Source organism: Macaca nemestrina, chromosome 7, assembly GCF_043159975.1.
Source record: "Macaca nemestrina isolate mMacNem1 chromosome 7, mMacNem.hap1, whole genome shotgun sequence".
NCBI lineage: Eukaryota > Metazoa > Chordata > Mammalia > Primates > Cercopithecidae > Macaca > Macaca nemestrina.
Window position 1 is genome coordinate 101,452,760 of NC_092131.1, and position 13,096 is coordinate 101,465,855.

Consider the following 13,096-nt stretch of genomic DNA (forward strand, 5'->3'; position numbering starts at 1 on the left):
GTGGCTCACGCCTGTAATCTCAGCACTTTGGGAGGTCGAGGTGGGCGGATCATGAGGTGAGGAGATCGAGACCATCCTGGCTAACATGGTGAAACCCCCTTTCTACTAAAAATACAAAAAATTAGCTGGGTGTAGTGGCGGGCGCCTGTAGTCCCACCTACTCGGGAGGCTGAGGCAGGCAAGTGGTGTGAACCCGGGAGGCGGAGGTTGCAGTGAGCCAAGATCGCGCCACTGCACTTCAGCCTGGGTAAGAGAGCGAAACTCCGTCTCAAAAAAAAAAAAAAAAGATCAGATATATGGTTCAATCTAATATTTGACTTCATACAACAAAATAATATTGTATTCCATAAAACAAAATATGAGGTGATTATTTTAAGTGAAGTAAAGATATTTATTGTCAAAATATATTCACAATACATGTAAGAAAGAATGTACACCTGAGCGTACAGTATAATCCCCATATTATTTTCATTATTATTATTTTTTGAGACAGAGTCTCTGTCACCCAGGCTGGAGTGCAGTGGTGCAGTCTCGGCTCATTGTAACCTCTGCCTCTCAGGTTCAAGTGATTCTCCTGCCTCAGCCTCCTGGGTGGCTGGGATTACAGGCCTGTGCAGCCACATCTGGCTAATTCTATTTTTCTTTTCAAGTTTAGAATTCCTGGTTTATTGGGAAAACTTCATAATGAAAACTTCAATTGCCCTTTTCCACAACTTACAAAATAATACTTTGATATTTAAAATGAATTGTTTTTCATTATGTAAGTAGAAATGGTAAAAAATAGTAATAACTCATCTGATGCATCATATATATGCTATTCAGGGAAACTCAAATCCCTGAATTCTCCTGTGGCATGTTTTACATTACACATTTTAAATCTGTTTACCAAGAAAGACCAGGATTTTAACTATATGTAGGTTTCTACTGACAGTTGCAATCTGTCAGAAGCCTGTCTACATGATTAGAGCCCAGATAAATCTGAAGTTTAGAAAAGCAAGCCATTTTTCTCCTTAGACTGTTTTAGAGGCACTTTTGTGATAGGAATGGCTCTCCTAATCCTTTACTACACAACTTAACCAGATCTATCAGTCATGATAAATTAGACTGATAGATTAGATCTATCAGTCCATCTTTCAATCCAGTTACTCTGGTTTTGAACATATAAACACAAAACGGTACAGATTTATTAATATAGCATTTTCCAACACCCTAACCCTATACAGAACTTTAAAAGAGAAAATTTCATCTAAATATTTCACACCTAAGAAAGCCTTACTAACCATGGCAACAGGTTTGGACCACAAAACAATACTTTCTTAGATGATATATAGAGTCAACATGAAGCTTAGCAAAAATGAATTATTCAGGGCCGGGCTCAGTGGCTCACACCTGTAATCCCAGCATTTTGGGATGACGAGGTGGCCGAATCATGAGGTCAGGAGATCAAGACCATCCTGGCTAACACGGTGAAACCCTGTCTCTACTAAAAATATAAAAAATCAGCCAGGCGTGGTGGCGGGTGCCTGTAGTCCCAGCTACTCGGGAGGGTGAGGCAGGAGAATGGCGTGAACCCGGGAGGCAGAGCTCGCAGTGAACCAAGATCACGCCATTGCACTCCAGCCTGGGCGACAAAGCAAGACTCTGTCTCAAAAAAAAAAAAAAAGAATTATTCAGGATATTAGTGAGAAATTCTCACAAACAATATGCATTTAGGAAACTATTTTGCTTCTTTAAATCGTTTGAAGTCTTGAAAAAAAAAAGCTTTTTTTGGCATTTCTTTCAGAATGTTTGGTCATTGACAATTTTTGTTTGTTTTGAGACAGAGTCTTGCTCTGTTGCCCAGGCTGGAGTGCAATGCAACGATCTCAGTTCTACCTCTGAGTTCTACTGCAACCTCTACCTCTCCGGTTCAAGCGATTCTCCTGCCTCAGCCTCCCCAGTAGCTGGGATTACAGGCAAGTGCCACTATGCCCGGCTAATTTTTGTATTTTCAGTAGAGACAGGGTTTCACCATGTTTGCCAGGCTGGTCTTGAACTCGTGACCTCAGGTGATCGGCCTGTCTCAGCCTCCCAAAGTGCTGAGATTATAAGCTTGAGTCACCACACCCAGCTAGTCATTGACAATTTTTACCATTACCTTCCTCTTCTCCTTAGCCCTTAACAGACCCAGTTCATTCTATTTGGAAATAACAAGAACTTGATTGGATTATTAAATCTTGGAAACCATCTCATTTTTACCTTATAAAGTGTTAAGTTTCATGTTCATATTATCTTACAAATGTAGCATCAATGTTATGGGTAGATATAAAGAAATATTGGCATAATATAGGTAATTAGTGAAAATACACAACTTCACCAAACATAATAAAAGGTGAACATAAAACTATAACACTACTTTAAAAATATTTTCTCCCAAATTATTTTAGCATTTTTGACTATGAACACTGCCAAAAAATAGGTTCAAAGTAGCCTAGACAAACAGTTTCTTTTTCTGGAATCCATCTTGGCAGTGGCGATTTTCTCCCACGCTCATTCCCAAGTTAGGCAGATGTGTAGAAGTCCTTAGGCTTGGTATTGCCCAGGAGGTCATCTTCATTGTTGGGGAGGCAGTAGCAGAAGAAAGCACAGCTGATGAGGATAATCGTGGCTGCCCACCCAAAGCCGTAGGGCCAGTTATAGATGTAAGTGACAGCAAGGGCTGGCCTGAAGGTTGAAGGTTTGGGTGTACTTCACGGGGTAAATTACCAGGGAGATGATCTGGAACACAGCAACCAAGACAAAGAGACCTCCAATCACTCTTAGGAAGACAAGCATCTGGGGTACACACAGGATGAAGAAGAAGGAGAGGATGAAACAGATCACCAGGATGCTGAAGCCCCAGAAGAGCATGGCAGCTGCTGCTCTACCCAACGCGTACTCCATGAGGCTCTAGCAGCCGTCCTCTTAGGACCCGCTGCCGTCGCTGCCCTCGTGGAAACATCTCCACCATAGCAAGGACGTCTGGACGTGGTCGCTTGACTGCCGCCTGCCGCGGCCGGCCAGGGCTATGATGTCAAAGGCGATGGCGCTGAGTAGGAGCAGGGTCAGGATCCAGCGGCAGCGCTCGCAGGCCAGGCTGCAGCGGATCACGTCGACCCGCGGTGTGGGGCCGGGCCCAGGCGGCGGCGGGGAGTCCCTCCTTGTTGTATTTTTAATATAGACAGGGTTTCACCATGTTGGCCAGGCTGGTCTCGAAATCCTGGCCTCAAGTGATCCACCCGCCTGGGCCTCCCAAAGTGTTGGGACTACAGGCGTGAGACACCGTCCCCGGCGCAATATTATTCTTTTGTGCTTGTTTTAAAGTTGTACATATGCTTAGAAAAATGTTGGTAAGATAGTAACTCTTCAGCAGTGGGATTAGGGATGACTTTTGTTTTCGTTTTGCTTGTCTTTTTCTTTAATGAGTATATATTACTTGTGTGACAGATGATGCAAAGCAGGAAGAAGGGTAGCCATGGTATTTGAGAAAGAGCATTGGAGGTGTTTGTTTGAGATGGAGTCTCACTGTCACCCAGGGTGAAGTGTAGTGGCACAATCTCGGCTCATTGCAACCTCTGCCTCCAGGGTTCAAGCAATTCTCCTGCCTCAGCCTTCCCAGTAGCTGGGATTACAGGCATCTGCCACCACACCCAGATAATTTTTGTATTTTTAGTAGAGATAGGGTTTTGCCATGTTGGCCAGGCTTGTCTCAAACTCCTGACCTCAGGTGATCTGCCTGTCTCACGTGGTGGCTCACGCTGTAATCTCAGCATTTTGGGAGGCCGAAGCGGGCAGATCACCTGAGCACAGGAGTTTGAGACCAGCCTGGCCAACATAGTGAAATCCTGACTCTACTAAAAATAAAAAATTAGGCTGGGTGCAGTGGCTGACGCCTGTAATCCCAGCACTTTGGGAGGCTGAGACGGGCGGATCACAAGGTCAGGAGATAGAGACCATCCTGGCTAACACGGTGAAACCCTGTCTCTACTAAAACTACAAAAAAAAAAAAAAAAAATTAGCCGGGCATGGTGGCGGGCACCTGTAGTCCCAGCTACATGGGAGGCTGAGGCAGGAGAATGGCGTGAACCCCGGGGGCAGAGCTTGCAGTGAGCTGAGATTGCGCCACTGCACTCCAGCCTGGGCAACAGAGCGAGACTCCGTCTCAAAAAAAAAAAAAAAAAAAAAAAATTAGCTGGGTGTGGTGGTGCATGCCTGTAGTCCCAGCTACTCAGGAGGCTAAGGAATGATAATAGTTTCAACCCAGGAGACAGAGGTTGCAGTCAGCTGAAATTGAGTCACTGCACTCCAGTGTGGATGACAGAGCGAGACCCTGTCTCCAAAGAAATAAAAATAAAGGTCGGGCGTGGTGGCTCATGCCTGTAATCCCAGTACTTTGGGAGGCCAAGGCAGGCAGATCACTTGAGGTCAGGAGTTTGAGACCAGCTTGGCCAACATGGTGAAACCCTGTCTACTAAAAATATTTTTAAAAATTAGCTGGGCATGGTGGCACATGCCTGTAGTCCCAGCTACTTGGGAGGCTGAGGCAGGAGAATTGCTTGAATCCGGGAGGCGGAGGTTGCAGTGAGCCGAGATTGAGCCACTGTACTCCAGTGTGGACAAGAGCGAGACCCTGTCTCAAAAGAAATAAAGGCCAGGTGTAGTGGCTCATACCTGTAATCCTAGCACTTTAGGAGGCCGAGGCAGGCAGATCACTTGAGGTCAGGAGTTTTGAGAGCAGCCTGGCCAACGTGGTGAAACCCCATCTCTACTAAAAACACAAAAATTAGCTGGGCATGGTGGCAGATGCCTGTAATCCCAGCTACTTGGGAGGCTGAGGCAGGAGAATCAGTTGAACCTGGGAGGTGGAGGTTGCAGTGAGCTGAGATTTTGCCACTGCACTCCAGCCTGGGCGACAGAGCTAGAGTCCGTCTCAAAAATAAATTAAAAAACAAAGTTTTAAGAACAGGCTTTAGGTTTCTATAGCCCATTGGGAAAAGGGTATGGCATGATCAGATGATTTGCAGGAGTTACAAATGCAAATTTAAACAATCAAACAGCATCTAACACATCTTTAACAATTAAAAAATAAACACTATAACAAAACCATAAAAATATTGATAAGCTTCTACTATGAACTACATGATAGTGACAGGGAAATGAGAGCAAGGGTCCTATCTGCCCACTATTGTATTACCAGTATCTGGATCGTAGAACTTTGCTTAGCATGTGATAGGGCTTTGCCATTTATACTGAGAACAGATGATCAAGTTATCAATAATTGATAAAAGCAACAGTAATCAGTATTTTAATTGCTGTAAATGGACATTTGAAATAGCAATAAGATTCTAGAATGGCAATGACTGAGTTGGAATGTAGGTGTTTTCATTAATGTCCTACACGTATTTAAATTCTGAGTAGCCATTTTTGCTGGTAATTTGTGAAAGCAGGACACGGTTCTCCAAGGTTCACAGGTAAACCATCCCACCAGAGCACCAACGAGCAGACTGCTACATTTTACTTTATTTTGCTTGTAAGGAAAACCAATTGACTAAGCTGTCCCCAGATTTCTGGTTATAACAGATGTATTTCTAAAACAATCAGTAAATTAACAAAATTATGGCACAGTGCCATATCCCTGGAATTCCAAAAGCCCTGGATTAATGATGAGACCCGAGTTAAGTCCCAGCACTGCCACTTATGGGCAGCCATCTTAGAGTCTATTTCCTTATTTGTAAAAGGGACCTCTTAATCTGGGATTGCCTACATGGCGCCACTGTAGAAATCTGGTTAAGGAAACTGTATAATGAGACATAACTGAAGATTGATTGACTTTTATTTAGAGATGGGGGTCTCACTCTGTTACCCCAGGCTGGAGTGCAGTGGTGCAATCATAGCTCACTGCAGCCTCAACCTCCGAGGCTCAAGCAATCCTCCCACCTCGGCCTCCCAAGTCACTGGAACTGTAGGCACATTCCGCCATGCCCCACTCTTAATATAATTAACTTTAAAATGTGGTTGGAGATTATAAGGGCCCTAAAGCCTTTGCCTGCTTTGTATTTTCTGCCAACCCCTCATTTCCCAATCTTTGCCAGAACCCCAGCAACTAAGAGAAGGGCGTCCAGTTTTTGGTTGTCAGAATCCATCACTAAGCAGGATGCTCTGCACAGAGCCCTTTGCTGGGAAATTCCTCTGGTTCCATCTCTCCCCCAACGTTTACTGGCCAAGGATCCTTCCTTTCTGCCTTTGTCCTTCCCTCACTCACAAAGGTTCACAGGTAAACCATCCTACCCCAGAGAGCACCAAAAAAGCAGACTGCTACATTTTACTTTATTTTGCTTGTAAGGAAAACAATTGACTAAGTTGTCCCAAAAATGTTAGTGTTCACTGATCAAGAAGGAAATGAGGTCAGAAGGCAAACTTTTCACTTCCTCTCAAATATAAATTGCAAGTATCACAGAAAATTGTAACAACACATGCAACATGGCTGGTTTTCAACATACAGAGAGTCCAAGCAAGAAGAGTGAGTACTGAAGATCAACAGAGGTCAGATTGGGGGCACTACTACAGGAAGTCTGAAATCTATCCAGGCAGTTTTTTCCTCCCACAGTCCAGGCTCAACACTTCTTCCTATTCCAACGTGGCTTCTCCATATGTAGAAATCCAGGCTGTTCCATATATATTCCTTGCCCAGCTGTGTTTCACAAGGCATCTCCACAAGCCAAGCCCCGACTCAAATTCTATACAGGAAGTTCCCGTTGCTGTCAAAGAACTCTCGGCCCCTCTGCACTACTTTGCTGCTGAAGTTACCCGGCTCCTCTGCCTTCAACTCCTCCAGCTTCTGACCACTTGGCAATGCACCACTGCCAGTTCTTCTGGTGCTCTCAGAATCACTGGAGTACTTCTGTAGCTCTCTTGGATGACCTAGGGGTACAGCAACAGGCACAAAGCTCTCCTCCAGGTGCTGGATTTCTTTATTTCTTCCCTTCCATCTCCTTGGTGTATTTGTCCTGTGAGTGTCTGACTCTATCACTTTCAAAGCTGTGCTGTGATTCGCGTCTTTGGATGAGGCTTCATGCCCCGGCATAAGCAAAGAACCTGATACAGAGTGGCCTGCAGGGAGCAGCTTTGAGGTATTTCCAGCGCCCCGGAGCTGCTGGAGAGAGTGGGCAAGCCCAGCTTTCTTAAGGACTTTTTGATCCTGCTTCAGCTTCTGCTCCAATGTGGGTACAAACTTGCTTCTTAAAACTCTTCGGATCACATCAGTGCTGACATTAAAGCCTTCAGCCAACCTGGGAACTGACCAGGACTCTGGAAATTCCTCACGTAAATACCTATGGGAAGAAGGAGCAGGTTTGCAAGTTGTAAAGAAGGCTCCTATCAGAACATCTAACTTGCAATACGTATTATAAAGAAGAGGGGTTGAGGCCTGGCATGGTGGCTCACACCTGTAATCCCAGAACTTTGAGAGGCCGAGATAGGTGATTCGCTTGAGCCCAGGAGTTCGAGACCAGCCTGGCCAATGTGGTGAAACCCAATCTCTACTAAAAATACAAAAATTAGCTAACTCTGGTGGCTCATGCCTGTAATCTCAGCTACTTGGGAGACTGAGGCACAAGAATCGCTTCAACCTGGGAAGTGAAGATTGTAGTGAGCCGAGATTGTGCCATTGCACTCCAGCCTGGGCAACAGAGTGAGAATCTCTCAAAAAAACAAAAAAACAGGGCTTGAAAAACCGCAAATGTAGTCCCTATCTTGTGCTAGCTAAATGGCTGTGTTCCATTCCTGTGTGTCAAGAGCAACACCTGACCACTGTCAGTCAGGTCACTTCATTTCATATCAACTCAGCTCCTCTCACTAACATCTAATACCACATTAGGTCCTGGGGATGCAGAACTGACCTTCCCTTTACATAGTTTGGGAGTGGGGACAGACACAATGAATGACATTATGGTAAAGGTTATAGCACAGGATGCAAAGACAGCACCCCAGGAGGGAGACTCAGATATAGGGAATAAGAACACTTACAGCCAGGCCCAGGAATTGCTTCATGAAGTCCAAGCTAGAGTTGGTCTGAAAGGATGAAAGTAATAAGCTGACAGAAGGGAGGAGAGAAGGAGATATGAAAGGTAATGATGATAAAGTGAACACTTGTGAAATGCAAAGTGGCACATCACCTTTGTTGGGAATAGCTCAACTGACAGTGAGGGTAAGAGGTAGATCACACTTAGGGGTCTGGAGTTTATCCCAAGGCAAGAGCAAGTCAAGGAAAAATTTTAAGCAGTGGAATGCCATGGATAAATTTTCATTTTGAAGTTCGACCTACAGCCTGGCAGAGTGGCTCACTCCCAGTACTTTGAGAGGCTGACGCAGGGGGATTGCTTGAGCCCAGGAGTTCAAGACCAGCCTGGGAAACACACTGAGATCCCATCTCTATTAAAAAAAGAAAAAAAGGAGTTCAACCTAGTGGTAGTTTTTCAGTGACAAAAATATAGGCAGAAAGATTGGTCAAGAGACTGTTACAGTAATCCAGACAGTCTCAAGTGAGATAGTCAATGGAGCATAGGAGGAAAGTGAGTTGAGAAATATTTTAGAAAAGTCAAATAGTACAACTTGGTACTAAGGGACTAAACATTGGGGGAAGAAGCATCAAGGTCAAGATTCAGGATTTTAGCTTGGGTAATTAATTAGCAGGTTATAGGAAAAACAGGAACAGAATGAAGTTATCAGGGAACAACAATGAATTGTATTTTGTACATGTTGAGTTTGAGGAAACTGTGATATCCAAAACAGAGATGTCTGGTACACAGTTGAATATATGCCTTTAGAGTTCAGGAAAAAAAACATGAACTGCAGATGACAGATTTGGAAGTCATAAGCCAATAGCAGGGGTGACTGAGTGGCTAGTATCAGGCAGGGAAATATGCAGAGTGAGCTAAAATGACAAGGACACAACTCTAAGAAATAACAAGATTTAAGATATAGGAAGTAGAAGAGGAGCCCAGGAAGTTAACTGAGAAAAGCAGCCCTAGAAACAAAGAAACAAACAAACAAACAAAAAAATCAGAAGGGAATGGTACCCTGGAGTCAAGGGAGAAGAGAATTTTAAGAAAGCAGTTCACCATGGCACATGTACACCTATGTAACAAACCTGTACATTCTGCACATGTACCCCAGAACTTAAAGTAAAATTAAAAAAATTAAAATAAAGGCTGGGTATGGTGGCTCATACCCACCTGTAATCCCAGCACTTTGGGAGGCTGAGGCAGGCAGATCACTTGAGGTCAGGAGTTCAAGACCAGCCTGGTCAACTTGGTGAAACCCCATCTCTACTAAAAATACAAAAAGAAAAAAAAAAAAGAAAAAGAAAAAAATTAGCTGGGCATAGTGGTGTGCACTTGTAATTTCATCTACTCAGAAGGCTAAGGCACGAGAATCGCTTGAACCCAGGAGGCGGAGGTTGCAGTGAGCCAAGATCATGCCACTGCACTCCAGCCTGGCGACAGAGACAGACTCCGGCTCAAACAAACAAACAAACAAAAAAAAAAACGAAAAGAGAATCAGTGGCAATAACTAAATAAATAAAGAGAGAGAAAGAAAAGAAAGCAGCTTCAGTTGGGTACAGTAGCTCACACCTGTAATCCTAACACTTTGGGAGGCCAAGGCAGGCAGATCGCTTGAGCTCAGGAGTTGGAGACCAGGTTGGGCAACATGGCAAAATCCTGTCTTTATTTAATTTTTTTTTTTTTAATTTAAAAGGCAGTTTTTACAAGGGCAAATGCTGCTGAATTATTAACGAGGCTAAAGACTACAAAGTGTCATTTGAGCCTAGCACTGAGGAAGTCACTGATGGATTTAAGGAGAGCAGTTTTATTGCAGTGATACAAACAAAAAACCAAGGGTAGGTACCCTGGGAACCAGCTGGGAATAAAAGAATGAGAGAGAGCTTTAGGTTGAGGACAGAGGTCCCTGAGTAAGCAGGGAGAAATATGACCTAAAGCATACAGAGAACTGGTCCCAGACAAGTGAAGGGCACCCATTTCCTCTGAAATGAGAGTAGAGCATAGGTTTGAGAGTAGTGGGCAAAGAGGAAGACCAGGAAGCTCGAAGTTCTTACTTATTGGACTGTTTTTTTCTCTTAAAAGGACATTTATTGACCACAAAAAAGGGAGATAAGTACGAAGGTGGAAGGTTTGAAAAAGCTGTTGTTGAAGACAGGAGACAGAGGCCGGCATGGTGGCTCATGCCTGTAATCCCAGCACTTTGGGAGGCCGAGGTAGGTGGATCACCTGAGGTCAGGAGTTTGAGACCAGCCTGGCCAACATGGCGAAACTGTGTCTCTACTAAAAATACAAAAATTAGCCAGGTGTGGTGGTGCACACCTGTAATCCCAGCTACTCCGGAGGCTGAGGCCCAAGATCTCTTGAACCCAGAGGCAGAGGCTGCAGTGAGCTGAGATTTCACCACTGCACTCTGGCCTGGGAAACAGAGTGAGATTGTCTCAAACAAAAAAACAAACAAACAAAAAAAAGAGGAAATTAGACCTGACTGAGGACCCAGAAGGTGCTACAGGCTCACAAAATCTTGACCAGCTCTACAGAATCCTCTTTATTTTAAATTTCAATTCCAGAGTCATTCTGATGGAAATGAAAAATAGTACGTAAGTACTATTTATGTACTAAGTATGTATTATGTATTAGTATTATGTACTAATGTGCTAAGTAGGGCTACTTAGCAATATTTATCAAAATGCAAACGCATTTGTCTTTTGACCTGGCAACCTTACTTCTGGGAATGTATATAACAAATACTCCTGGCAGGTATGTAGAGTGATACATATACATAGTTATTCACTGGAGCACTATTAGTGAGCAACAGAAATGGAAACAACCCAACTAAATGCCCATAAGAAAAGACAGGTTAAATAATGCATTCTGGCCAGGCGTGGTGGCTCACGCCTCTAATCCCAGCACTTTGGGAGGCCGAGATGGGAAGATCAGTTGAGGCCAGAAGTTTGAGACCAGCCTGGTCATCATGGTGAGACCCCCATCTCTGTCAAATAAATAAATAGATAGGAGAAAAAATTGTTTAAATAAAAATTAAAAACCACTGTCATATACTGCCTCAAAAAAATATAATAACACCATCTATAAAAAAGAATTGAGGGCCAGGCGCAGTGGCTCGCTCAGGGCATGGAGCCTGGTTTTTGGTAGAGAAAAACTATTAAAAATAGTACAGCTGCAAACAGTGGCTCACGCCTGTAATCCCAACACTTCAGAAGGCTGAGGTAGGACGATCGCTTGAGCCCTGGAATTGTAGACTAGCATGGGCAACATGATGAGACTGTCTCTACAAAAAATAAACAAAATTAACTAGGCATGGTGGCATGCACCTGTAGTCCCAGCTACTTGGGAGGCCGAAGTGGGAGGATTGCTTGGGCCCAGGAGGTAGAGGGTGCAGTGACCTGTGATCATACCATTGTACTCCAGCTTTGGCGACAGAGTGAGACCCCCATTTACCAAAAAAAAAAAAAAAAAAAGGTACCCACAGGAGAGTGGGTGGGACAAATAATTCTCAATGCGTAAACCATGTTATACTGTTAGGATGTTGAGCCATATGTAACACTTTACCTACTCAAAACAAAAAAACCTTAAAATCTCTTTTAAGCTTTTCCTAAATTATAGATCCTCTCTTCAGAAAAATGCACCTAACTATGGAAGCACCAGCATCCCTGTACCTTAGGTTGGGAATGTCATGATCTACATGAAGGGGTTAAATGTTGTGATGTCTGCAATTTACTATTTAAAAACTTCAGCAAAAATGAAACAACCACGTCATAACGTTAAAAACTACTAAAACCAGGCGGGGCGCAGTGGCTCATGCCTGTAATCCCAGCACTCTGGGAGGCCGAGGCGGGCGAATCACTTCAGGTCAGGAGTTCGAGGTGATTGCGGAAACCACGAGTCTTTAAAAAACAAAACAATACACTATTAAATCTAGATGATGACAGGTTTAGGAAAGTTCGTTATATTACTCTACTTTTCTGATAGTAAATTTCAATGATAAAAAGTAAATGAAAATATAAAAGCAGTATCAAAAAAGCCAAACCCGTGCTCTGGGCTCCATTATCCTTCATTTCTTGTCACAGCAGATACAAACAAGGTACCCTGAGTCTTACCGGATCTGCTCCATGGCTTCCCGAGTCAGGGTTCTGGGCGGGGCACCAGGCGCCTCCATTTGCCTCCGAATTTTCTGGAATCGGATTGCTTTTTTCTGTCCTTTCAGGGTGCTGGGGGAAGAGAATCAATGGCAGAAGCCATGCGTGGAAGCAGAATGGATGTTTGAAGAGCCTCAGGCTAAATCATGGAGCGCCCAGCCCTCTTCTCTTTCATCACAAGGGCAACCGCGCCGTGTTGCCGGCTTAGAGCTGCTCTGTACACCCAGAAAGCTAACACCTAGAACAATAACTGCCTGTAAGCATGCCGAACTCTCTAAACTAATGATGAAATACGTCACTAATGAAGGGACCAGTGGTCCCTGGGGAGCTGAACACCTCACGCTGCGCGACTAACAACGGGTAAGAGGAAACAAGGGCCGCCACGCAAGCAGCGGCAGGACACCCGGCGCCAAGGGGGCGCGGCCTGGGGCGCCGGGACGCGAGGCCCAGCTTCAAGCTGAGGGCCCGAGAAGCCGGTACCTCTCCACCTCCTGCAGCTCCCGTTCCTCCGGCTCCCAGTCGGAATCGGGGTCCGGCTCCCGGCCGATAGGGCCTGGGCCCGCCACCCCCCGGGTCGCGAACCCACAGCGAGCGACGGCAGCGCAAACGCGCCCCCCCAGCAAGACACTCAGGGAAACTGCCATGTCGACGCAAACCAGCCTTCAGCAGTCTGCTACGAAACAGCAGCGGAAGTAGCCGGGTAAGGCCGGAAGTGGAAGGGGCGGGCCGGAAGCTGGGTAGTAGCAAGCATTTCCCTCTTCATTTGGTGGCTGTGAGATCTGGTCTCACGCTTCTCAGTGGCCCACCCTTTCTGGCTGTAGCTGTGGAGAGGGCTTGGCTGAAACGTGAGGGCCGAAATGAGGT

The 13,096-nt window shown here is 44.9% G+C and overlaps 1 protein-coding gene and 1 pseudogene across 1 annotated transcript; both read right to left on the bottom strand.

Moving 5' to 3' along the window:
* Window positions 1-1,162: 1,162 nt before the first annotated feature.
* Window positions 1,163-6,202, bottom strand: LOC139364378 (p53 apoptosis effector related to PMP-22 pseudogene; annotated as a pseudogene).
* A 126-nt stretch (window positions 6,203-6,328) lies between these two features.
* Window positions 6,329-12,930, bottom strand: LOC105488308 (neugrin, neurite outgrowth associated). Its single transcript, XM_011752221.3, has 3 exons — window positions 12,713-12,930; window positions 12,194-12,304; window positions 6,329-7,349 (listed from the first exon to the last, which is right to left on the bottom strand). Exons 1-3 carry the CDS (start codon window positions 12,874-12,876, stop codon window positions 6,749-6,751), a joined length of 876 nt encoding a protein of 291 aa, XP_011750523.2. The 5' UTR covers window positions 12,877-12,930; the 3' UTR covers window positions 6,329-6,748.
* Between the last annotated feature and the right edge of the window lie 166 nt (window positions 12,931-13,096).

Coding starts and splice junctions, on each gene's coding strand:
- LOC105488308 (XM_011752221.3), bottom strand. CDS start 12,876: ATGGCAGTTTCCCTGAGTGTCTTGCTGGGGGGGCGCGTTTGCGCTGCC. Junction 12,305..12,712: donor GAGCTGCAGGAGGTGGAGAG/GTACCGGCTTCT, acceptor CTCTTCCCCCAG/CACCCTGAAAGGACAGAAAA. Junction 7,350..12,193: donor GAAGCCATGGAGCAGATCCG/GTAAGACTCAGG, acceptor TTCTTCCCATAG/GTATTTACGTGAGGAATTTC.